This window comes from Macaca thibetana, chromosome 16 (assembly GCF_024542745.1).
Source record: "Macaca thibetana thibetana isolate TM-01 chromosome 16, ASM2454274v1, whole genome shotgun sequence".
NCBI lineage: Eukaryota > Metazoa > Chordata > Mammalia > Primates > Cercopithecidae > Macaca > Macaca thibetana.
Genome location: NC_065593.1, coordinates 66,360,635 through 66,386,713, shown reverse-complemented (window position 1 = coordinate 66,386,713; position 26,079 = coordinate 66,360,635). Strand labels below are relative to the sequence as shown.

At 50.9% G+C, this 26,079-nt stretch overlaps 1 protein-coding gene across 2 annotated transcripts in view; it reads right to left on the bottom strand.

The window, feature by feature from the left end:
* SDK2 (sidekick cell adhesion molecule 2) overlaps nucleotides 1-26,079 on the bottom strand; it is a 312,130-nt gene that overhangs the window by 79,136 nt on the left and 206,915 nt on the right. For both annotated transcript variants that reach the window (XM_050765734.1, XM_050765735.1), the window contains exons 9-18: nucleotides 25,307-25,501; nucleotides 23,596-23,712; nucleotides 21,410-21,577; nucleotides 20,398-20,500; nucleotides 13,739-13,915; nucleotides 13,212-13,348; nucleotides 12,117-12,264; nucleotides 8,520-8,660; nucleotides 5,022-5,203; nucleotides 3,845-3,960 (exon numbers count right to left, since the gene is read on the bottom strand). In XM_050765734.1, coding sequence (XP_050621691.1) covers nucleotides 3,845-3,960; nucleotides 5,022-5,203; nucleotides 8,520-8,660; nucleotides 12,117-12,264; nucleotides 13,212-13,348; nucleotides 13,739-13,915; nucleotides 20,398-20,500; nucleotides 21,410-21,577; nucleotides 23,596-23,712; nucleotides 25,307-25,501 — 1,484 coding nt within the window. The remainder of the gene's footprint in view (nucleotides 1-3,844; nucleotides 3,961-5,021; nucleotides 5,204-8,519; nucleotides 8,661-12,116; nucleotides 12,265-13,211; nucleotides 13,349-13,738; nucleotides 13,916-20,397; nucleotides 20,501-21,409; nucleotides 21,578-23,595; nucleotides 23,713-25,306; nucleotides 25,502-26,079) is intronic.

Sequence of the window (26,079 nt, the reverse complement as noted above, 5' to 3'; positions counted from 1 at the left end):
TGTCTGCAGCTGGGATTAGAGATGTCTGCCATCACACCTGGCTAATTTTTGTATTTTCAGTAGAGACGAGGTTTCACCATATTGGCAGACTGTTTTCAAACTCCTGACCCCAAGTGATCTGCCTGCCTCAGCCTCCCAAAATGCTAGGATTCCAGGTGTGAGCCACGCGCCCGGCCGATAATGCTGCTTCTTAGAGTCCCTGTGCTGCTTGCAAGAAAGATAAATGTGAGCGCAGCATTTAGTGTACTGCCTGGCCCAGAGAAAGTGCCCCATAAGTGTGAGCCCTTCTTATTGCTCCACCAATTCCTGTGCTCAAAACATCTGGGCAATTCACTCCCGCTGACCTTTATCGAGTAGCTACTGAGGGCTGGGCACTGACTGGACCTGGGAATTCAGTGGCCTCTGCCGCTTCCTCTTGCTCCGGGTCACCACGGGCCACTGCCCTAATTGTGCTGGCCTTCCTGGCCCTCGGGGGAGCTGTTTGCCTTAAAAGTTTGTAGCTCAGCTCTCCCATATGTAGAATAAAACTTGTGCTTAGAATTGGCAGCAAGAAGTTAATTGTTCCCAGTTCAGCTCCTCCGCTCTTCAGCAATGCCGGCCTCCCCTTCCTTCCCCTGCCTCTCCCCAGGGTCCCAATTAGGAGAGTTTTCCAGCAGTGAGTGCTCCAAGCATTCAGCTGCTGCCCCCTGCCCTGCGAAGCTCTGCTCGGCCTTGGGTTCACTGCCTTCCCGGGACCGAGAGGCCCAAGGCCAGAGCGAAGCTGGGTCAGATCCAGTTCTGGACCATCCCTCCTTTGTTTGCTTGCAACACTAGCAGAAATTCCTCTTCATGATTTCATCCCAGTCCCTTCCTGTCCAGCCTCCCCCACCTTGGAGGAAGAACCGCTAAGGCAGCGAGTCCTAGAATTAATCTCAGTTGCGGCAAGCACGATGCAGAGGGCTGCGGGAACCTTCGGGATGTGTCAGCGGTCACCTCGAGGTCATGTGTTCCCTGGGCTGAAGCTCAGGGCCTGCAGTGCTCTGCTCTTCATAGCTGGCCTCCCCTCAAATGCTCTGCCTCCTCTCCCACATCTGGAGGGAGTGGACGGCATCCTTCCATCTGCTCCACATTGCTGGGGGCAGGTCCTACCCCTTTAAAACATAGTGTGGCTCCCCCACGCTGTGCTGTGTCTTCAGTCCTCCGTGGGGAGGACAGGCACAGGGCCCACGTGGAATGACACGAGAGAACCGGGCCTGGGCTCTGAGGTCTGTGTTCCAGGATGGGATGACTGAGAAATCCTGACTTTTAGCGCAGTTAGAAGGAGAGCAAATGCACTACTACTACTATTACTACTGCTATTTTTTTTTGTTTGTTTGTCAGAGTCTCGCTGGAGTGCAGTGGCACAATCTCAGCTCATCGCAACCTCTGCCTCCCAGGTTCAAGTAGTTACCCTGCCTCAGTCTCCTGAATAGCTGGGACTACATGCACGCGCCACCATGCCCAGTTAATTTTTGTATATATATGTATTTTTTTTTTTTTAGTAGAGATGGGATTTCACCATGTTGGCCAGGCTGGTCTTGAATTCCCAACCTCAGGTAATCCACCTGCCTTGGACTCCCAAAGTGCTAGGATTATAGGCATGAGCCACCACGCCTGGTCTACTGCTATTATTACTATTATTATTTGTTATGGGCTGAGTTGTGTCTGCAAAATCTGCATGTTTAAATTCTAATCCCCAGCACCCCAAAATCTGACTGTATTTGGAGACAGAATTGTTAAAGAGGTAGTTAAATGAGGTCATTAGTGTGGGCCCTAATCCAGTGTGACTGACTGGGGTCCCTATAAGAAGAGGACATTTATGCCAGGCTCGGTGGCTCATGCCCGTAATCCCAGCACTCGGGGATGCTGAAGCGGGTGAATTACTTGAGGTTGGGATTCTGGGACCAGCCTGTCCAACATAGCGAAACCCCATCTCTATTAAAAATACAAAAAAATTAGCTGGACGTGGTGGTGCATGCCTGTAGTCCCAGCTACTTGGGAGGCCGAGGCAAGAGAATTGCTTGAACCTGGGAGGCGGAGGTTGCAGTGAGCCAATATCTCTTTGGACACAGACACAGAGTGAAGACAGACACCTAGAAGTCAAGGAGAGAGGCCTCAGAGGAAACCAACCCTGCCCACACCGTAATCTCGTACTCCTACCCCCCAGAACCGTGCAAAAGTAAATTTCTGTCGTTTAAGCCAGGGTTCCCCAATCTCCCACTGACCACCAGGTACCAGTCTGTGGTCTGTTGGGAACCAGTCTGCACAGCAGGAAGTGAGCAGCAGGCAAGAAAGTGAAGCTTCATCTGTACTTACAGCTGCTCCCCAGTGCTCACATTACCACCTAAACTCCGCCTCCCGTCAGTGGCAGCATTCGATTCTCATAGGAGCGTGAACCCTACTGTGAACTGCGGATGTGAGGGATCTAGGCTGCGTACTCCTTATGAGAATCTAATGCCTAATGATCTGTCACTGTCTCCCATCACCCCCAGATGGGACCATCTAGTGGTGGGAAAACAAGCTCAGGGCTCCCACGGATTCTACATTGTGGTGAGTTGTACAGTTATTTCATTATATATTACAATGTGATAGTAATAGAAATAAAGTTCACAATAATGTCATGTGCTTGAATCATCCCGAAACCATCCCTCCCCCCTCCCCAGTCTGTGGAAAAATTGTCTTCCATGAAACTGGTCCCTGGTGCCAAAAAGGTTGAGGACTGTTGCTTTAAGCAATCCAGTCTGTGGTACTTGGTTACAGCAGCCCAAATGCATTTCTACGACTACTAAAATCACTTTCCGAGTGCTTATCATGTGTTCGTCATTGTGCTGAACAAATTAGAAATATTATCTCACTTAATCCTCACACAACTTCAAGGAGCGGATATTATTATCATCTTCATTTGCAAATGAGAAAACTGAGTTTATTTTAGTTATTCAGCCGTGCGAGCAGTGCACAGAGTAGCTGCTCAATAAATATTGATCGAAGGACGGAAGCTGAGACATGTTAAAGAACACGTGCAGGTCGCCAGCAAGAGGCAGAGCTGGGACTTTAACCCAAGTCTGTCTGAGTCCTAATCCTGTGCCCTTAACCACACACTACCTGGAGTCGAGCGCAGCCTGGGGATATGTTCGAGCGTGAAGCCCACAAGAGCCCTGGTAAGAAGTGAATGGTGGATTTTTCTCATGGGGCCATGGCTACACCAGGTGTTTCTTTTTCTTTATTTTTCTCTCTCTTTTTTTTTTGAGATGGAGTTTCGTTCTGTTGCCCGGGCTAGAGTACAATGGCTGCAATCTCGGCTCACTGCAATCTCTGCCTCCCAGATTCAAGTGATTCTCCTGCCTCAGCCTCCCGAGTAGCTGGGATTACAGGCGCCCCTGCCACCACGCCCAACTAATTTTTGTATTTTTAGTAGAGATGGAGTTTCACCATGTTGGCCAGGCTGGTCTTGAACTCCTGACCTCAGGTGAGCTGCCTGCCTCGGCCTCCCAAAGTGCTGGGATTACAGACGTGAGCCACTGTGCCTGGCCCCTACACCAGGTGTTTCTGAGCCTGAAATAACCTCGGTTTTGTGTGTAACCCAGTCTCGCTGGGAAGGACCGCGGCACTGAGTGTCAGTCAGGGCAGTGTCTCCACTTCCTGTGGCCCGCATGTAGCCTTGTGGAAGGCCTGGAGCTCTTTTCCTCTAATGTGTGTCCCTAGCTTGACTCGAGCCAACGACTTCAGAAACAGAAGGGGAATTTCCTCTTGCCCACTCTGTCCCCTCTCCCAACCTCCCCCAGAAGACCTTAGGGCCTCCTCTTGGGTTAGGAGGGGCTGCATGTACCTTGTAGCCCTGGTTGATGCCATTGATGAACTGGGGGCTGGGGGCGTTCCAGGTGAAGCGGATGGTTGTGGAATTGGTGGCTTCTGCGTGCACATTGCCCGGAGGGACTGTGGGAACTAGAGGAGATGAGAGAACAGGGTGGGGTGGAGGGGGCCCAGTCAGTCTCTCTTGCTCAGTTCAGTAGAGAAAATGCAGGGGTGGGGGCTATAGCCTCTGCCTTGCACCCCCCTACTCCACCCCCACTCCTCCTTCGCTGTGTAGACTTAAGAGGCCTTCACAGTCTCTGTGGATTAGTTTGCGTTTAATAAAACTTGCCTGACCCACCTCACAGGGTACTGGTAAATAAAAGGGGTGTGGATGAAAAATGCTCTGGCCTGGCTTTCAGGTGGAATGCTAAAATTAAGCTGTTTCATGATCTACTGAACATGAAATTCACAGAAGGTCCTTGTATGCCTGGAGCCTCTGCCCTTCACCATGTCCAAGCCAGCCTCCTCTTCCTCTTCCCCTCAGTCCTCCCACCCTGTGGGGTAGCTTGGCCTGGGGTGGTGATTCCAGTCCCAGAGTGCAATAGCGGGGGCCTGGTGAGAACAGGCCACACAGCCAAGGCTCTCAGGCCTGGACAGGCACAGTACCCAACAGGCGTGGGACTGGTAGATGGGGAAGCACCTGATCCTCTGAGGCCATAGTCTCTTTTCATTTCCTTTCACTTTTTTTTTTTTTTTTTTTTTTGAGACAGAGTCTCACTTTGTCACCTAGGCTGAAGCGCAGTGGCATGATCTCAGCTCTTTGCAGCCTTAACTTCCCCAGGCTCAAGCAATCCTCCCGCCTCAGCCTCCCAAGTAGCTGGGACCACAGGCATGTACCACCACACCCAGCTAGTTCTGCTCATTTTTTGTAGAGACAGGGTCTCACTATGTTGGCTAGGTTAGCCTCAAACTCCTGGACCCAAGCGATCCACCTGCCACAGCCTCCTGAGTAGCTGTGCCACCATAGCATGTAGCATGCCACCACACCCAGCTAATTGTTTTCACTTTTTGTAGTGACGGAGTCTCCCTAGGTTGCCCAGGCTGGTTTAAAACTCCTGGGCTTGAGCAGTCCTCCCGTCTTGACCTCTCAAAGTGCTAGGATTAAACACGTGAGCCACTGCGTCTGGTCTGAGGCCACAGTCTCTACCTACCTCCCTGCAGCGTCCACTCGGTGACTTTACTGCTGTAGACGCCCAGCCCAGCGCTGTTGTAAGCAGCCACCTCGATCTCATAGTTGGTCCAAATGATGAGGTCCTCCAGCAGCAGGTTGTTTACATCAGCATCCGTGATGTTCTTAAACTGGTACCCCACGGGCAGCCCGGCCAGGCAGTACCTGAGGGGAAGAGGCGAGGCACAGTGGAGTCAAAGTCAGCTTGCTTGGCCTCATGCCCAGGAAATTGTCTGGAGCAGTGCTGTCCAATAGGACTTCCGGTGGTGGCGGAAGTGCTCTGCATCTGTGCTGTCCGACAGGGTGCCTGCCAGCACATGCAGCTGCCGAGCACTTGAAATGTGGTTAGTGCAACCGAGGAAATGAATTCAATTTTTTTTTTTTTTTTTTTTTGAGACGGAGTCTTGTTCTGTCACCCAGGCTGGAGTGCAGTGGCGTGATCTCGGCTCACTGCAACCTCTGCCTCCCAGATTCAAGTAATTCTCCTGCCTCAGCCTCCCGAGTAGCTGGGATTACAGGCATGTGCCACCACATCTGCTAATTTTTGTATTTTTAGTAGAGACGGGGTTTCACCATGTTGGCCAGGATGGTCCCAAACTCCTGACCTCAGGTGATCTGCCTACCAAAGTGCTGGGGTTACAGGCCTGAGCCCTGGCCTGAATTAGAATTTGATTTAGTTTTGCTTATAGTTGACCCTTGAACAACACAGGTTGGAACTGTGCAGGTTCATATATACACAGAGTTTGTTGTTGTTGTTGTTGTTTTTTGAGATGGAATCTCGTTCTGTCACCCAGGCTGGAGTGCTATGGCACGATCTTGGCTCACTGCAACCTCCATCTGCTGGGTTCAAGCAATTCTCCTGCCTCAGCCTCCCGAGTAGCTGGGACTACAGGCATGCACTCCCATGCCTGGCTTATTTTTTGTATTTTTAGTAGAGACGGGGTTTCATCATGCTGGCCAGGCTAGTCTCAAACTCCTGACCTCATGATCCACTCATCTTGGCCTCCCAAAGAGCTGGGATTACAGGTGTCAGCCACCATGCCCAGCTACACAGAGTTTTAAAAATAAACATATCAGAAAAAGTTTTAGAGATTTGTGACAATTTGAAAAAACTCACAGATGAACCACATAGCCTAGAAATATTGAAAAAATTAAGAAAAAGTTATATCATAAATGCATAAAAATATATGTGTTAATCGACTGTTTTGTTATAGGTGTGGCTTCTGGCCAGTAGTAGGCTATTAGTATTTAAGTTTTTGGGGAGTCAAAAATTATATGTGGATTGGGCTGGGCATGGGGGCTCGTGCCTATAATCCCAGCATTTTGGGAGGCCCAGGCGGGTGGATCACTCAAGGTCAGGAGTCCGAGACCAGCCTGACCAAAAAGGTGAAATCCTGTCTCTACTAAAAATAAAAAATTAACCAGATGTGGTGGCCCACACCTGTAGTCCCAGCTACTCGGGAGGCTGAGGCAGGAGGATCACTTGAGCCCAGGAGGTGGAGGTTGCAGTGAGCTGAGATTATGCCACTGCACTCCAGCGGGTGACAGTGAGACTCCACCTCAAAAAAAAAAAAAAAAAGAAAAAAGAAAAAATTAGCCAGGCGTGATAGTGGGCACCTCTAATCCCAGCTACTCGGGAGGCTGAGGCAGAAGAATTGCTTGAAACTGGGAGGCAGAGGTTGCATGCAGTGAGCTGAGATTGAGCCACTGCACACCAGCCTGGGCAATGAGTCTCAAAAAAAAAAAAAAATTATACATGGATTATCAACTGTGTGGGGGTCAGTACCCCTAGCCCCCACATTGTTCAAGGGTCGACTGTAGTTTACGTAGCCAGAGCTGACTAATGGTTACCTTACTGGGTAGCAGAGGTCTAGGAGATGTGTCTGGACTATTCTTTTTGAGGGGGGAGGATTGCTAATTAGGGGCACTGAGAGGTCACAGGGCAGATCTCACAGGTCTCAGCCTTTGAGGGGTCATGGACAGGACAGCTGTCCCTGAAGCCTGGGCTCATTTTCTTTCCCTCTCTAGGATACAGGCTCCCTCTTCTGACAGTTACTTGCCCAGGTGGATGAAATACCCGGGCTACCTACTTGACTCATTTCTACCTCCACTGGCAAAAAGAACTCACGGCACTAAAGAAGTGAATGTGTCCAAGCAAATTCTGGGGGTCAGACACAAAGGATGGATCACTCATTTGAGAAACACAGTGCATATATAATTCAGCATCTAATTATTGGAAAATTAAGGACCTCAAAAGCATGCCAATGCATTACAATGCCCTAAAACACTGCTTCTCTAAACCTCAAGATGCATCAAAGTCATCTAGATGACTTTTTTTTTTTTTTTAAGATAGAGTCTCACTGTGTTGCCCAGGCTGGAGTGCAGTGGCGCAATCTCGGCTCACTGCAACCTCCGCCTCCTGGGTTCAAGTGATTCTCCTGCCTCAGCCTCCTGACTAGCTGGGACTACAGGCGTGTGCCACCACGCCCAACTAATTTTTGCATTTTTAGTAGAGACGGGGTTTCACCATGTTGGCCAGGATGGTCTCAATCTCCTGACCCTGTGATCCACCCACCTTGGCCTCCCAAAATGCCAGGATTACAGGCGTGAGCCACCGTGCCCGGCCTGGAAGACTTTTTTAAAAGCAAAGTTTTCTGAGCCTCTCCTTAAAGTTTCTGGTTTGGTAGGTCTTGGAGAAACTTGATAATTTGCATTTCTGACCAGTTCTCAGGTGACGCTGATGCTATGGGTGCTGGGACCACACTTTGAGAACCACTGCCCTTCAGGATTAGTGGAAAACCCACGACAAAATTAACCAATACGGAGCAGTTAAGCCACTGTGAGGGTGTGTACGTGCAGGAATGAGATACACGAAGTTGCGTAGCATTTTGCAGCCAAAATCTAGAATATCAATGAGAGTTCTCAGTAACCTCAAATAACTTATGAATTTGAACTTATGAATGCCACATTTTAGTGACCCTTAATGACTCTCATTTAGGTTAAGTCCCTCAGTCAAATGCAAAGATAAGGGTCCGTATAACTGGGCTTCATTTCCAGTAATAACCAAAGAAAGAACTTTCACTTTTCCATCAATTCTTCGGCCAGCTGGTAGCTGGTTTCTCCACTCACGGGTCAAGAGAATTCTGGCCTGTGATGGAATATTCGCGGCTTCCCAGAGGGTTGCCCCTCGGATAGTTACTTCCTTCTTCTCTTGTCTCCTTGTAGGCCTGTTCCTATGTCAGCCCATACAGACTCCCCTCTCAAGCATTCCTGCTGGTGTCCAGGGGTCTTGCTGCTGGAAGTTCTGCTAGGTGTCTAACCTAAATCCTTCCTATCATTGTGTAGGCACTTCCTGTTGCCTGGTCCTTGCTAGATGGCAAAGGGCCTGCCATAAATTTGCACTGTTTTCCAGTCCACTCCCGATCTTCCCCCATGCCTTTCCCCTTGGGACTGGGCTCCTGTCCCCAGGGTGGACACCCACCTGATGATGTAGCCCTTGAGAATCCCATTCTGGTGGCTCTCAGGAGGCGGCTGCCACTGGATCATGATGGACTGGTTGGTTCGACCGCTGGCAATGACGTTCTGTGGAGGGGCCGTGGGGGGCTCCTCGGGGAGGGAGACCCTGGATCACAAAACACCAATGCTCTTAGTTTTGGAGTCAAACACAGGAGTTTAATGGGATATGAGGAGGCTGAACCCTGGCCTGCTCTGACACTGGATAATTCTGTACAACTGCTGTGTGCATTTGGGCAAGTCACCTAACCTGAGACATATATATATGTTTGTCTTTTAAAAACTGTAAGGCCAGATGCTGTGGCTCATGCCTGTAATCCCAGCACTTTGGGAGGCTGAGGCAAGAGGATCACTTGAGGGCCAGAGTTCAAGACCAGCCGGGGCAACATGGCAAGACACTGTCTCTACCAAAAAAAAAAAAAAAAAAAAAAAAAAAAATCCAGCGTGGTGACTTGCACCTGTAAGCCTAAATACCTGGGAGGTTGAGGTGGGAGGATGGCTTGAGCCCAGGAGGTTGAGGCTGCAGTGAGCTGTGTTTGTATCGCTGCACTCCAGCCTGGTAACAGAAAGAACTAATGTACATGTTTTTGGTGCTGTTGAGGGGTGTAAGTTTCAGTTTCCTATTTGTCAAAGAAGCTGCTGTTGGGGCTGATGAGGTCATGAGTGTCCAAGCATTCTAGAAGCAGAAATGTTGGTCACATCCCAGTGACCAGCTGCTGGTATACTTTAACTAGGCCTCCTCTGCTAGTCAGCTGAGCCCCGGGCGGAAGCAGGGCAGGCATGGCATATGGGGGTGAGAGCCAAGGGCACCCACTCTGCTTCCGGAGCCAAGCACGACAGCATGTCTTTCTCCGGCATTGCTGGGGGACGCTGTGTTCTGCCTAAGTGTACTTTTCACATCACGGACACGTGTCCATTCCAAACAAAAGTCAATTGTTTTTGATCGATGTCTTTCCCTTTTTGTTTATGTTTTTGCTTTTTGATGGATGGCTTTCCTAAGCATGCCGCTCGCTCCCATGTTTTATTTGAGACAGTTTTGCTATTTCGCCGAGGTTGGAGTGCAGTGGCATGATCTCAGCTCACTGCAACCTCCGCCTCCCGAGTACAAGCGATTCTACTTCCTCAGCCTCGAGGATAGCTGGGATTATAGGTGCCTGCCACCAAGCCTGGCTAATTTTTTTTTTTTTTTTTGAGTCGGAGTCTCACTCTGTCGCCCAGGCTGGATAGAGTGCAGAGGGGTGATCTCAGCTCACTGCAAGCTCCGCCTCCTGGGTTCACGCCATTCTCCTGCCTCAGCCTCTGGAGTAGCTGGGACTACAGGTGCCCATCACCACGCCTGGCTAATTTTTTTTTTTTTGTATTTTTAGTAGAGACGGTGTTTCACTGTATTAACCAGGATGGTCTCAATCTCCTGACCTCGTGATCCGCCCGCTTTGGCCTCCCAAAGTGCTGGGATTACAGGCGTGAGCCACTGCGAGGCCTAGCTAATTTTTATATTTTTAGTAGAGACGGGGTTTCGCCATGTTGGCCAGGCTGGTTTCAAACTCCTGACCTTAGATGATCCACCTGCCTCAGCCTCCCAAAGTGCTGGGATTACAGGCATGAGCCACCATGCCTGGTCTGCTCCCATGTTTTTGTAGAGGCTGGGGTAAGAGTGATTTGGCCTTTTTCTTTTTTGTTTTTGAGACAGGGTTTCACGCTTGTCTCCTAGGCTGGAGTGCGGTGGCACGATCTCAGCTCACTGCAAACTCTGCCTCCTGGGTTCCAGCGATTCTCCTGCCTCAGCCTCCTGAGTAGCTGGGATTACAAGCACGTGCCGCCACGCCCAGCTAATTTTTGTATTTTGAGATGGGGTTTTACCATGTTGGCCAGGCTGGTCTCGAACTCCTGACCTCAAGTGATCCGCCCCCACTTGGCCTCCCAAAGTGCTAGGATTACAAGTGTGAGGATTTAGCCTTTTCCTTGGTGACTCAGGGCCGTTAGCATGAAGGCACATGAGGAAGGTGAATCAGTGTGATGTGGTACAGCCGCAGGGAAGGAGAAACTGCAGGGTAGCTGCAGCTTTCAGCCTCTCTGTTGTTGGGATTTTGTATCTCCAGATGGACTGGGGCTGTGTCTGTTCATTCCCCTCTCCAGTGGTCCAAACATGGCATGGCACACAGTAGCTGCTCAGTAAACAGTGAATATGTAAATCCTCCTGTAACCGCTCTCCACATGGGCTGCCACTTGCTACTGCTCCCTCCTGTGAGAGTGTCTTGACGCCAGTGGTGCTATCCTAGTACAAGCCAGAGAGACCGAAGCTTATTGCAACTGTGGCAAAACGACCAGGATTGATTTAAGCCCCAGGCATCTTTTAAAGAGCCAAGTGCACAGCTTTGCACATGTGATTTGTATCATGGTTGTTCTGACCTCTCCCTTGACATCTTTCTTGCTAGAAGTGGCTGCTTGTTCTACGGAGCTGGAGAGGATAGAATTCTCCTTCTACACAGATGGGTATCACTGTGTGATTTTTTTTTTTTGAGACGGAGTCTTGCTCTGTCGCCCAGGCTGGAGTGCAGTGGCAGGATCTCAGCTCACTGCAAGCTCTGCCTCCTGGGTTTACACCATTCTCCTGCCTCAGCCTCCCGTGTAGCTGGGACTACAGGTGCCGCCACCATGCCCGGCTAGTTTTTTGTATTTTTTTAGTAGAGACAGGGTTTCACCATGTTAGCCAGGATGGTCTCGATCTCCTGACCTCGTGATCCGCCTGCCTCAGCCCCCCAAAGTGCTGGGATTACAGGCTTGAACCACCGCGCCCGGCCTGTGTGATGTTTTTATATGAAGTACCTGCTGTTTTTACTCAATTTCCTTCTGTTTTTTTGAGACAGAGTCTTGCTCTGTCACCCAGGCTGGATCTCGGCTCACTGCAACCTCTGCCTCCCAGATTCAAGCGATTCTCATGCTTCAGCCTCCCAAGTAGCTGGGATTACAGGTGCCCACCACCACGCCCAGATAATTTTCATATTTTCAGTAGAGACGTGGTTTTGCTGTGTTGGCCAGGCTGGTTTCGAACTCCTGACCTTAGGTGATCTGCCTGCCTCAGCCTCCTGACGTGCTGGGATTACAGGCGTGAGCCACCACGCCCAGCAATTTCCATCATTTTAAAAAAGCTTTGTGGGAACCCTAGCAGGGCCTGGCGTCGTGCAACATGTGGCTATGGAGATCTGTGTAGATACTGTATCTCTCTGGAATTTTGCATCCATTTAACAACGAGAGTAGGATAGTAGCCCATGCAGATGTGGAACGGAAGAAAGTGAGCCTTTGAGCTTGCACAGCTCCCAGTAACCGGGATGACTACATTTGGCTGGTGCTCACCGCGTTCCCCAGCGCCGTACTCACATCACCCCATTTAACCCTTGCAACATCCTGGCGAGGTGCTCACCAGGATTGCACTCTCTTTCTACAGAGGAGGAAGACTAGAGAGGGCCAAGAGAAGCTGAGCCAGAATCTGCCACATGGGTTTCGGCTGCAGCCCCTCCCTGTTGGAGTCTTGGTGACGCCCCTGTAGAGCGCCCGCTGCCCTCACCTCTCGGTGTCTTTGCTGAACTGTCCTTTCCCCACGTCGTTGACGGCACAAAGACGGAACTGGTAGGAGCGTGCAGGAACCAGGCCCTTGACTGTCACTGAGGTAGCTTTGGGGTCCACACTGGCCAGGAGTATAGTCCAGGGGGCATCTGCAGGGACAGTGAGTGGGGCAGACGTGGGCATCTTGGGTGGGATGGGGCGTGCTTCTTACTCCCCACTCCCAGCAGGGTCCAGCCTCATTGGGGCTGGCAAGAGACAGCCTCCCCAGCTTGGTCCAGGAGTGGCCCGCCATGCCATTTTTCTAGGCCCCATTAGCTCACATGACCCTGGGGGAGGAGAGGATGGGGGGTGCCGGAGCAAAGTAAGGGCTCATGGGAACTGAGATGCCTTCGTCTCCCCCACTACCCCCCACAAATTGATAAGCTCTAGGCAAGCTGTGTTTAAAATGCCATTCAGGCTGGGTATGGTGGCTCACATCTGTAATCCCAGCACTTTGGGAGGCTGAGGTGGGCAGATCACCTGAGGTCAGGAGTTTGAGACCAGCCTGACCAACACGATGAGACCCCATCTCTACTAAAAATACAAAATTAGCTGGGCATGACGATGTATGCCTGTAATCCCAACTACTTGGGAGGCTGAGACAGGAGAATCACCTGAACCTGGGAGGCGGAGGTTGCAGGGAGCTGAGATGGCACCATTGCACTCCAGCCTGGGTGACAAGTGTGAAACTCCATCTCAAAAATAAATAAATAAATACAAATAAATAAAATGCAATTCAAATGATGCCTGCTAATTTGACTTGGGGAATACATACATAAATAAATAAATAATAAATACTGGCCATTTTCTTTGCAGCTTCTGCTGTGCCAGGCCCTGAGTTAAGCACCTCTTGTGCATCATCTCTTTCAACTGTAACAGGGCCTGACAGGCAGATGCCTGTGTTTTCTTCAGAGATGGGGAAGCTGAGGCTGCCAGAGGGAGGACTCTGCTCAAAGGCCCGGAACTAGGAAGCAGGAGAGCTGGGACCCCAGCCCAGGGCTGACTCCTAAGTCCAAGCTTGGGCAGGGGGTGCTGGAGGTGACCACAGGAACCTTACTGTTCTCCGACATCTCCAGGACGTAGCGGAGCAGGGGGCTGTTGCCGTCAAAGGGCTTGGTCCACGTCAGGTTGATGGCTCGTCTTTCCACGGTGCTGAGAGTGGCCACTGGGTGCTCAGGTGCGTGGGGCAGTTGCCTGGAGGAGAGAGACACATGGTCAGGCATCCCTGTGTGGTCCGCAGGCAGCTGACAGGGGCACTGTAGACACAGGTTGTATGCGCCTTGTGCTTCCGTGATTGCTCATGCTCAGACATAAAATGTGGCCTTCGGGCCATCTACCTGGAGATTTTTCTCTCTGGAATCAGAGCCTTCCAGCTAAAGCCATCCTCATATACCCCAGTTCTTGACAGGGGTCCTAACTGAAAGAAAGGTCTGGAAGGATGCTGGGGGTGTGTCCTGAGCAAAGCTGAACAGTTCATGTCACGTGTGGCCTGGGGATCTGACCAAAGGGACTTGGTTGGCTCTGAGCCTCCCAGTTGCCGTTGCCTGGACCTCCTCTGCCCGGGCCTGGGAGGGCTGCCCTTACCTGACTCGCAGGTGGGCACTGCGAGAGTCGTTGCCCCCCGCTGAGATCACCCGGCAGGTGTACGTGCCGATGTCTCCCGACCACGTCTGTGAGATGTGCAGGGAGCCGTTTCTGTCCAGGCGGATACGGGGATTGCTCTCCACGCCCAGGGTGGCCCCGTCCTTCTCCCAGATGTACCTAAGAGTAAGAAGAACCCGTAAGTACAGAGGGAGAGGAAGGTGCCTCGGGAGTGGGCTCAGCCTGAAGCTTGTCCCGAGAAAATAGCTCCAAAGCTGGGCAGAGGACCATTGCAGGCAACAGCCAGGCAGGACACTGGGATGGGGAAGCAGGACTGTTGAAGGCCAGGCAGCCTGGAAGCCCATCGTTCCTGCGGGGAGGGTGCTGTGTCCGGGAGAGTGAACACAGTCAGTCATTATCAGTCTTTATACCTTCAGTTCAGGTCGGTCAAAGCGTTGTTGCTTCTGGCCAGAAGCGACTGCAAAACACCCAGTGAAAGGTATTCTTCTGAAGAGGTTAAAAGATTACAGCTGGAAAAAGGAATTCAAGTTTCCGCGTAGACTACATTTTGGAATTAGTTTTACGAGGGGAATCATGATATCAATGCATCAGTGTGACAAATTGACTTTAGTGTCCAAAAAATCACTTTAGCTTCGGTCAGTCAATACAAACGGGGCTTGAGAAATTACACACGCACTAGTGCCTGACAATAAAAAAAATCTTCTCTGGATTTGTTCTTGAGGAAATAGAACCATTATCCATTGTCATCCACATGCAGGGAGTGCCAGCCCTGGGGGGCAGGATGCCATGCAGTGACCCCAGGGAAGGTTGGCCTTGGTTCTCAGCAGAAGTGTGAGGAACCTGGTGGTGGCTGAGGTGCCTTGCAAATAGCCCCGGTCAACTGGGGTACAGGGTGGGGGCCTGAGCTGCTGGCTCCCAGGGTTATCTGGGTTTACGGAATGTCAGATAACTACGGAGAATGAATGTATAATATTTTTAACCTAAGTTTCAAAAGCTGAAACAGGCTGGGTGTGGTGGCTCACACAGGTAATCCCAGCACTTTGGGAGGCCAAGGTGGGTGGATCACCTGAGGTCAGGAGTTTGAGACCGGTCTGGCCAACATGGCAAAACCCTGTCTCTACTAAAAATACAGAAATTTGCCGGGCGTGGTGGCCACTGCTTGTAATCGCAGCTACTCTTGAGACTGAGGCACGAGAATCACCTGAACCCAGGAAGTGGAGGTTCCAGGGAGCTGAGATGGTGCCACTGAACTCCAGCCTGGGCGACACAGCAAAACTCCGTCTCAAAAAAACCAAAAAAAGCCCCCACAAAAAACAGAAGCAGAACTAACAGAAAAGTAAAAAGTACAGGTAAGAAAGAAAAAAAGAAAGGAAAAGAAAAAGAAAACTCAAAAGTTTTCCGATAATGGGGAACCATGATTAACATTTGAGTGCGTGCCTATCTTCCAGACCCTCCTTCCCTGCCCGGACAGGCAGTGCACGGCAGCGCTGCTACACTCAGGAGTCAGACTCTCAGGCCAAAGGCTGGCTTTGCTACTTTCCAGCTTTGTGATTTTGGGTGAGCTCATTTATTAATGAATTTATTTATTTTAGACAGAGTCTGGCTCTGTCGCCCAGGCTGGAGTGCTGTGGTGCAGTCTTGACTCACTGCAACATCCACCTCCCAGGCTCAAGTGATTTTCGTGCCTCAGCCTCCCAAGTTGCTAGGACTACAGGCAAGCACTACCACGCCCAGCGAATTTTTGTATTTTTAGTAGAGATGGGGTTTCACCATGTTGGCCAGGCTGGACTCTAACTCCTGACCTCAAGTGATCCACCTGCCTCAGCCTCCCAAAGTGCTGGGATTATAGGCGTGAGCCACTGCGCCTGGCCTTGGGTGAGTTTATTTAACCTTACTGGGCCTCAGTTTCCTCACCTGTAATATGAGAAAACTAACACCACCGACCTCACTGCACTGCTGTGAGGATTGTACGAGCTGATATAAAATAGAGTAGTGCCTGAACCATGGCAAGCGGTCAGTAAAAGTTAGCCATCGTTATACATTTTAAATGATACAGTATATTTACACGAATGGTATATAGCAATCTATTCAGCCATCCTGTTTTTATTTTTTATTTTCTTTTATTCTTTTTGAGACACAGTCTCAGTCTGTCACCCAGGCTGGAGTACAGTGGCATGATCTTGGCTCACTGCAACCTCCGCCTCCTGGGTTCAAGTGATTCTCCTGCCTCAGCCTCCTTGGTAGCTGTGATTAAAGGCCTGTGCCACCACGCTGGGCTAAGTTTTTTTTTATTTTTATTTTTAGTAGAGACGGGGTTTCTCCATGTTGGCCGGGCTGGCCTCCAACTCCTGACCTCAAGTGACCCACCCACCTCAGCCTCCCAAAGTGCTGGGATTACAGGCTTGAGCCACAATGCTTGGCCAGTCATCCTGTTTTTAAAGCTGCTTTTTGACTCAATAAAAATATCATAAACTCTTTTTGATGTGACATTTCCACACCATGATTTTTTATTGGATGCACAATGTTTCAGTACAGCTGCTTTGTAATTTAGCCGATCCCATAATGTTGGACATCCAGTTTAGCTCCTTGTTTTCCAATATTATAGTTAAAGCTGTGGTCCTTACGGCAAAATGTTTACAACCCTTCCAAATCACTTCCTCAAGGACAAATTCTCAGCAGTGAAATTGTTGAGTTAATTTTTAAGGCTTATACCTATTTACAAATCAACAACAGTAATCACCTTCAAATTCATCTCTTTATTTAGAAAGGACTTGCCAGCAGCACTCACAGGATGGGCAGAATTTTACTTAAATGCAAATTCAGTTGCAGAGAGTAATTCCCATGTAGGAAATAGCCTATGACAAGCAGACATTCTTTGCTTCAGAATGTGGTGCTTTAGGAAGCAGAGATCATTGCCTGTGAAGTATTTGTGCCAAAACAACTGAACGTGAATCTAATTAGCAGTTACTGCAATCAAATTAGAAATACAGGGGATAGAAAAACAGGTTCACAACACTGTGAGAAAGCAGCCAGGCAAATCCAGGATGTTGAATATTCCATAGCAGGATCAACAAACTGTGGCCTGCTGCCTGTTTGTGTAAATAAAGTTTTATTAGAACACAGACATGCCCATCTGTTTATGTAGTGCCTGTTTATATATGGCTGCTTTAGCACTATAAACAGAGTTGAGTAGTCATGACAAGACCATATGGCTCTCGTAAAGCCTAAATGTTTACTTTTTGGTCCTTTACAGCAAAGATTGCTGACCTCTGTCTTCTAGAACCTGGTTTCTCCAACAAATCAATTATGTGAAAACAAAACAAAACAAAAAGACAAAAATAAAAAAGAAGACTTTTCAACAAATGATGCTGGAAAACCTTGACATCCACATGCAAAAAAAAAAAAAAAAAAAAAAAAAGAAAAAAGAAAAAAGAAAAAAGAAGTCTAGACACAGATCTTACACCCTTCACAAAAATTAACTCAAATTCGATCCCAGACCTAAATGTGAAATGCAAAGCTATAAAACTCCTAGAAGATAATACAGGGGAACATCTAGATGACCTTGGGTTTGACAATGACTTTTAAAATACGACACCCAAAGCACCATCCATGAAGGAAAGAACAGATAAGCTGGATTTCATTAAATTAAACTTTGCTGCTCTTCGATAGACACTTTCAAGAGAATAAAAAGAGAAGCCACACACTAGAAGAAAATATTTGTAAACGATATCTCTTTTTTTTTTTTTTTGAGACGGAGTCTCGCTCTGTCGCCCAGGCTGGAGTGCAGTGGCACGATCTCCGCTCACTGCAAGCTCCGCCTCCTGGCTTCAAGCCATTCTCCTGCCTCAGCCTCCCAAGTAGCTGGGACTACAGGTGCCCACCACCACGCTCAGCTAATTTTTTTTTTTCTTTTTAGTAGAGATGGGGTTTCACCGTGTTAGCCAGGATGGTCTCGATCTCCTGACCTCGTGATCAGCCCGCCTCGGCCTCCCAAAGTGTTGGGATTATAGGCGTGAGCCACTGCGCCCAGCCTGTAAACGATATCTCTGATAAAGCACTGCTATCCAAAATCTACAAAGAACTCTTAAAACTGGGCAATAAGAAAACAATCTGATTAAAAAATAGTCATTGATAGATGCCTCACCAAAGAAGGTACACAGAAGATTAATAAGCAAATGAAAAGATGTTGTACATCATATGTCATTAGGAAAACGCAAATTAAAACAACAATGAGATATCACTGCACAGCTATTAGAATGGTCAAAATCCAGCTGGGCGTGGTGGCTCATGCCTGTAATCCTAGCACATTGGGAGGCTGAGCTAATTTTCTTTTGTATTTTTAGTAGAGACGGGGTTTCACCATGTTGGCCAGGATGGTCTCGATCTCCTGACCTCGTGATCCACCCACCTCGGCCTCCCAAAGTGCTAGGATTACAGGTGTGAGCCATGGCGCCTGGCCAGAAGTGTTTTTTTTTCTAGAACTGTTTTGGAGGTTTTCATGCTGGAAACCTGCACCTGCCCAGGCCCTTACCCCTGCACCTGCTCAGGTCGTCACCCCTGCACCTGGTTCTGCTCTGAGGACGTGTCACTCAGGGTTCAGCGGCACCACTTCAGTCTGATGTGGTTGTTGAGATCCTTTCTATTAGGTTGGTGCAAAAGTAATTGCAGTTTTGACCATTCCTTTCAAAGGCAAAAACCGCAGTTACGTTTGCACCCACCTAATAATCTGCTTAGGGAACCCTGCTGTGTTTTGCAGATAGAACAGGGTTTTCAATCCTGGTGACACATTAGAATCACCTGGTGAGCTTTTTTAAACTTGCTGAGGTCTGGGTCCCATTCCATCCCCAAGACCTACCTCAAGACGGAGGGCAGAAGGGATGCCCCTGTTCCCTCAGTCCAAGGAAGACAGACTGGGGTTGGAGCTGCTGGGGTGGCCTTGGGCATAGACGTTGCCAATTTTGGGGGGGACAAAGGGATGATTCTGCTCCCCACCCCCCATCTTGAAAAGATGGTCCTAGATGATTAATTCCATTTAAGGCGAGGACCCCCCTTCAGTAACCTGGAACAGGGATTTCTGACCTGTAGGTCACTGGAAGGGTCTACAGAGTGGGTCTGCAGGTTACTTGGCAAGAGGCCCCCGAATCCCATTATGCATCAGTAATTGTCTAGAAAATGAATACAATGTATGTCTTTCTCAAATATAAGTTGACACTTTTATAAATAAGTCATCTTTATAAAGATGACATTTTTATAAATAAAATCTGATTTAAAGTGTACTGAATTTCAGAATTTCCCTATTAATGAATGCTAAAAGTATAGCTACTACATAATGAATGGGCCCGAGATGCACAGCAGTATTCTATGTGGGTTCTCTCCCAGGACCTTTTTTACAGTTGGTATGTTAATTTTTTAAGAAAAGTCTATTAAACCCAGAAATAAGCATATTCTGGAATCTCTGTCAACAATCTTCTAACTATTAATACATCTACGTAAATTTTTGCATTTGTGCTAGCGTCACGTGATGACTGTCTTAAGTGGTCAACACTTAATGAGGTGTTTCTCAAACTGGGGCCGCCGATATGTTCTCTGAGAATCGGCGTTGGCCAAAGGCTCCGAGCCCCTTGTATGAACCTGGGCTCCCGGAGTCTCTTTTGGTGTGGCTGTACAGACTGTCATAGGCCCAGAGACCACCAGATGGCGCCCCAGGACGCAGCTGCCTCCGGCATGAGGAGGAGGAGGCCATTTCTCCCAGTGCAGGAGCTCCGGCCCCTTCCAGCCTCGATGCCAGTTGCTTTGACAGTGATATTGCTCATAAAATAGAGAAGCAACACGCAAGGAATATTTATTTCTAAGGAAGCAGTTGCATTTCCCTCAGCATTCTGGAGCTCAAGGAAGAGAAGGCAGGGACGATTTCCTCCTGGTTTGAGCTTCCAAAGCCTTGGGGGTGGGGGTAGGGTTTGGTTCGGGTGCTTGGGAGAGGTCCCAGCTTTTATACCTTTCTTGGCTGCCTCCTCCCAGCCCTTTTAGTGGCTTCCACAGCGGGACTGAGTTACCTGGAGGTCAAGTCCTTTGCCAAGGTCCCGGCTTGACCGTGGCAGATGGTGGGGTGACCTCGGTTTGGATGTCAGTTTCCCTCATGTGCTTCTCTTGCAGGTTCCCCCCAGGGGTCATCTTCTGCCCCACCCCTATAGCTGATCCCATATCCACCTGCCCAGACCCCTCTGCTGCCCATTCAGAGGCCAGAGGGCCAAAGACTTGGGGTAGGCTGGGGGACACTAGCGGTGGTGTCCAGGGCCAGAGACAGCAACTCCCTGCCATCCATGCTCACCAACCCACAAGCCTCTTCCTTTCCCTTCCCTCACCCCCTCTCCCATTCCTCTTACTTCATCTTTCTGCACCCCTTCCTCTTTACCTCCCGCCTTGGAAACTGGCTTAACTCAATTCAGGGTAGCTCAGCTCCCAGGTATTTATTTCATATCCCCTACCTCTCAGCCCTGCACTCAGCTCTGGAAATGCCACTGCCCAGGAGAAGGCATGGCTGTGCAGCTCTTACCTCCCTGGTGTGGACACTCGCCCAGCTACAAGCTATTGCCAGAGGCTCCCCCTCCCCTCTTGCCTGGAGTCAACAGCAGAGCCAGTACCTGACCGTCACTCGGGGGTCGTGGCTCACTCCGCACACCATGGAGGCCTGGGTGCCCTTGATGACACTCTGGTCCTGCGGGGGCTTGGTGATGCGGGTCCGAGCTGAAAGACACAGCAGACACAGCGTGGTGAGAAGGGGTGTGGGGGCCGTGTGGCTGGACTCCGGGTGGATGAAGGGAGACTAGGTGCCATACGAAAGTCCCCAGATGGTTAAAAAGAACAGTGAGCTCCCTGGTACTTTAATTCTCGGAAGCCACATCATAGTGGGGGCTCATTAAATTCTGCCCTCACAAACCATGTATGGGATGGAGAGATCAAACTCTAAGGACGATCAGGGCCCTATTTTCAGCATATCAGTGGTCCAGCCAGAGTAAAAATAGGGATTTCTGATTTCCAGTCTAGTGCTTCACACACTAGGACCCCGGGGCTCAGCCCAGACAAGTGGCCCACAGGCATCCTGGGTGTGGATCCGAAGTTGGAAGTGGCCTGAGAAGCTCTCTTACAGCAGGGGTCCGCTAACTACAGGCTGGGGGCCAAATCCGGCAGGTGGCCTTTTTGGCTAAATACACCCTTACTGGAACACAGCCACGCCCATTGGATGACGTATTGTCTGTGGCTGCTTTCTAGATAAAACGGAAGCTAGTTGAGTTGTTGTGACAGAGACCGTCTGGCCCACAAAGCTTACAATATTTATGATCTGGCCCTTTCTTGAAAAAATTTGCCAATTTCTGCCCTAAAATGTATGAAGACAACTCTCCTATAACCTCAGCGTTCTCTCAAGTCGGCCAAGCATAGCATCACTGGCAGAAGCTTTCTAGTCCCTGGCCTCTGAATCACTTTGTCACTGTAACTCTGATGAGAAGGGCCCTGACTGGGACAGGCACTGGGGGTGGAGACACTGGTGGTGTGAGCCTGTGCCCCACAGCTGTCCTGAGTCCTCAGCACCTACAGAGATGCACACACACACACACACACACCAATGTTTAAAGCCCTGTGGCTCTGCACACTCACCCCAAACGACTAGGTCTGCTGAGGCCTCGTCGACCCCCCGAGAGTTGGTGGCCAGGCAGGTGTAGGTCCCGGCATCGGAGATATGTGTGGGGCTGATGAGAAGGCTGCCCGACTCCAGGGGCGTAAAGCGAGGCAGCTGCACGGAGCCACTGGCCAAGATGCGCTCCCCTGAGGGCAAAACAGGGTGGGGGTCAGCCTATAGCCCCCGAGGGCACACCCTGCCCCTCTCCTGCTGTTCCAGAGCAGCGTGGTCTCCTCGCAGGTCCCCGGCTCTGGAAATGCTGGAAGGAATGAGGACAGATGGCGGTGGGGCTGGGGTAGGGGCTGAGAGACCTGGAGAGCTTTCTGGCTTAGGGACAGACATGAGGGCACAGGGTCTCAGAGCAGGCAGCCTAGAGCCCAGGTCCCCTGATGCTCCTGTGCCCGCCACACCACATGCCCTTCACCAGAGAAGGGGGCACAGTTTCCTGATGACAGTGAGCAGCAGCCCAGCACAGCCCTCAGAGGCAGCTGGCACCTGGGTGGGGGGGCTGGGAGGGGGGACAGCTCTGACAAGGTGACGACGGGCGTCCTGCGGCAGGATGCTTCTGGAGAGAGTCACCTTCAAGGGAGTGAAGGGAAGTGACGGGAGCTGTCTGGAGTGGGGGTGGGGTAGAGAGGGACACGGTGTCCCCCAGCAGCAGCTCTGGTCAGGACAGACCTCCTTCTGCAGGGGGACTGAGGGAGCCTGGGGTCCAGCCTGGGAGAGTCCTGGCCAGAGAAAGAGGGGCAGGAAGAGAGAGTGCAAGTACACCTGCAGGAGTGAGCCTGGGAATGCAGGTCTTTGTGACTATGTCTATTTTAAAGAAACGCCCCTCTCTGTATGGAGGGGAATCTCCATGCGTGCAGCCGGGGGTCGTGTGTCCGTTTGTATCTGCGTGCAGGCACCGTGAACTGAGCGTGCTGGGTGGGTGTGCTTATTTCCATGTGTAAGCACGTGCCTAGCTGTGCCCCTATTTTCCCCATAAATGTTTATTGAGTGCCTACCATGTGCCAGACTCTGTTCTAGGTCCTGGGAGATGGCAGTGGACAAAACCGACACCCCTGACTTTGCGGGGAGACGGGCCATGAGCGAGGTGAATAAGCCGATGATCGAGTGTGTGAGAAGGAGGGGAGTGAAGGAGGCAGGGCTGGAGGGGAGGGCTGGGGGCTGGGGCAGGGTGAGTCCTTGGAGGAGGCACCTCTGAGCTGGGGCTTGCTGGTGTGAAGGAGCAACTGTGTTTGTACGTGTGTGTGCACATGTGTATGTACGTGTGTATGCATGTACGTGTGTATGCATGTGTGTGTGCATGTGTGTGTGTGCATGTGTGTGTGCATGGGGAGAGTTGTGAAGGTGAGTGTGCATGCACAGAGACGAAGAGGAAGTACACAGGGCAGATGGACTTAACGGAGGTGGCTTGGGCTCTGCTGGCCCCGCCGTCTGGAGCCCTCTGAGCTGCCCGGGGTAGGAGACTGGCAGCAGCCACCACCAGAATAATATTCATCATCAAGCACCTGTTGTTTCCTGGGCTTCCCAGCCTCCCAGGCACAATGTGAGCCCCTCACGTGTACGCTATAGTCTAGTCTTCACATTACCCTGGGGTATATATATAGTACTGTCACCAGTTTACAGATGGGGAACCTGAGGCTCAGAGTGAGTAGCTCACCAAGCTGGCAGGTCTTGGAAGATGAAGAGCTGGACCTTGAGCCTGGCAAGGCTGGGATGTGAGGGATGCTCTTTTTTTTTTTTTTTTTGAGATGGAGTCTTGCTCTCTCTCCCAAGCTGGAGTGCAATGGCACAATCTCGGCTCACTGCAACCTCTGCCTCCTGGGTTCAAGCGATTCTCCTATCTCAGCCCCGCTGAGTAGCTGGGATTACAGGCACCTGCCACCATGCCCGGCTAATTTTGGTATTTTTAGTAGAGATGAGGTTTCACCACTTTGGGCCAGGCTGGTCTTGAATTCCTGACCTCAGGGTGATCTGCCCACCTCGGCCTCCCAAGGTGCTGGGTTTACAGGCATGAGCCACCACACCCGGCCGAGAGATGCTCTCTTGGGCTGTACAGCGTACGACCTTCACAAGTGTACATGGGGAACCCATCCTGGCAGGCTCCAGAGCCTAGTTCTGGCTGTCACACAGCCACACTCTGAAGGTCTGTCCCATCTACCTTTCTGCCAAGTGATAGCTGGTCGGGGAGCCCCCGAGGTCTCACATGCCAGCACCACTGACATGCCGTCGATCACCGTGCTGTCCAGGGGGCCTCTGGTGATGTTAGGGGCGATGCCTGCAAACAGAGAATTGGGGCCTTTTAGCCACACCCTGGGATTGGCCCCCCAAGTCAGAGGTCCAGGGGCCTCCAAGCCCACCGAGGGCCAGGCCCTCATCCTCTGCCTCCCATGGTCAGGGGCCTCCACTAGGAAGGATGTGGGCATCTTGATGGGGCCCCAGTGTTGGGAGGAAGCCCAGAGGGGCCATGAGGACTCCCCTATGTCACCTGCCCTGTGGAAGGACCCAGGTGACACCAGTCCCTACCCTGCTTGGATTCTCAGGCCTGCATTTGGGGGAAACTGAAGACCCCAGAAGGCAGTTCACATCCTCCCTGACAAGGTTATTGGGGTTCACAAGCCAAAAGTGAAAGGAAGGCTCTGGCTTCTTAAAAGAAAAACAGCCACAGTCAAGAGGGGGACTTGGCCACTTTCTAAGTGGCCCTGCCCCAGGACCTCCATTTGGCTGTGGCCACTGTTTAGGGTTGGAGCAGCCTCCTGGTTCTGCGCTCCCCTTGCTTCATCCCAGCACTCAAGGAAGGAGCTCGCCAGACACAGGAACAGAGCTAAGTTCACCCGTACTTGGAAGTCAGAAGCAAGACAGCAGCCCCTTGGTAGCCACCTTTGGGGCACACCCAAAAGCTCTCTGCCCCACAGCTGCCCTGTCTGGGGCCTCTGTGGGTCTGGGTGATGAACACTATGAAGCTCAAAGAGACCCCTGAACATCCCCGTGTTTCCTGAGGAGCCCACCAGTACTTTGCACTTACACAGACCTTTGAGCTTACGGGCCACTCACAGTATCATCTGCTTTTTTTTTGAGACAGGGTCTCACTCTGTCACACAGGCTGGAGTGCAGTGGTGACATCTTGGCTCACTGCAACCTCTGCCTCCTGGACTTGAGTGGTCCTCCCACTTCAGCATCCCAAGTAGCTGAGAGTACAGGTGTGTGCCACCGTGCCTGGCTAATTTTTTGCATTTTTGGTAGACGAGGTTTCGCTGTGTTCCTCAGGCTGGTCTCAAACTCCTGGGCTCAAGTGATCCACCCCGCTTGACCTCCCAAAGTCCTGGGATTACAGGTGTGAGCCACTGCGCCCGGCCCACAGTATCACCTTTGACTGCTAAAACAGCTCCGGGAAGTGGCCAGGGCAACTATGACAACCCCTGACAGAGACTCCAAGGGCAGAAAGGGATTTGCAAGCAGGAGAACTAAGAGAAAAGCACCAGTTTTCTTCTTTGGAAACATGAGCAGGTCCTCTGGAATGGGGTCACTTCAGCTCTGCCTGGGAACCCAGGGGCAGTTGAAATGCCAGAGCTGGTACCCATGGTTGGTTTCATAGCTCCTTTTCTCAAAAAGCCGTGAACCCAACCTGGGCCCCAGGACACTGGAGAGAACTTCTAGGGACTGGAGATTTCCTCCAGGGCTCTGGACTCGGGGCTGCAGAGGCAGCAGGGGTAACTGGCTGTGCCCCAGGCTGCTGGGCAGCAGGCAGCCTTGGGGATCCTCTCTGCATCACGGAGCATGCTGTGCTCAAGAGCCCCCTGAGAAGACCTTGGAGGAAAGCCGTGTACTGGGAAGAGGGGCTCACGGGCAGGACAAGGGAAGGCCCGACTTACTGGTGACAGCCAGGTAGGTGGAAGTTTGCACCTCGCCGGCTGCATTGCGGGCGAAGCACTGGAACATGCCGGTGTCATCGGGCACCAGGCCGCTGATCTGCAGGCCCCCGTCGCTGCGCTGCCGGAAGCGGGCCAGCTTCTCCACCTCCACCACGGCCGCATCTTTGTACCAGGTGATGGAGGGCGGCGGCACACCTGTGGGCAAGACGTGGACCCACTCTCAACCTGCCTCCTGCCTCCTCTCCGCCTAGGAGGGGTGCTTGGGCGGAGGCCAGGCCTGGAAATCTGCGAGGGGGTCCCTGGTGAATCTTGGTGTCTAGAACCTTCTCAGAGGTGCCACTTTGGGTCTAGGGAGAGGAGGAAGATGCTCTTAGAGTGACAATTCTCAAAGTCTTTGGGATAGAGTAAAGATCCTGGGATCAGTTTAGCATGGAAACGCTGGATTGGACAAACTAATTTATTTATTTTATTTTTTATTTCTATCTGTGTAGAGATGGGGTCTTGCTAGGTTGCCTAGGTTGGTCTAGAACTCTTGGTTTCAAGCATTCCTCCCACCTCAGCCTCCCAAAGTGCTGGAATGACAGGTGTGAGCTGCTGCACCTGGCCCAATTTCTTATTTTTTATTGCAATACTTAGCAGACACACGTGTGCTCTGGGAACCTCCAAGTGGGGATACTTTCCCAAACGCATGGCGCCCTGTGTTGAAGAACATGTAGAGGGTCCAGTGTTCCCTGGGGGGCACCTGGAAGCCCCCCATACCGGCTTTGCACATG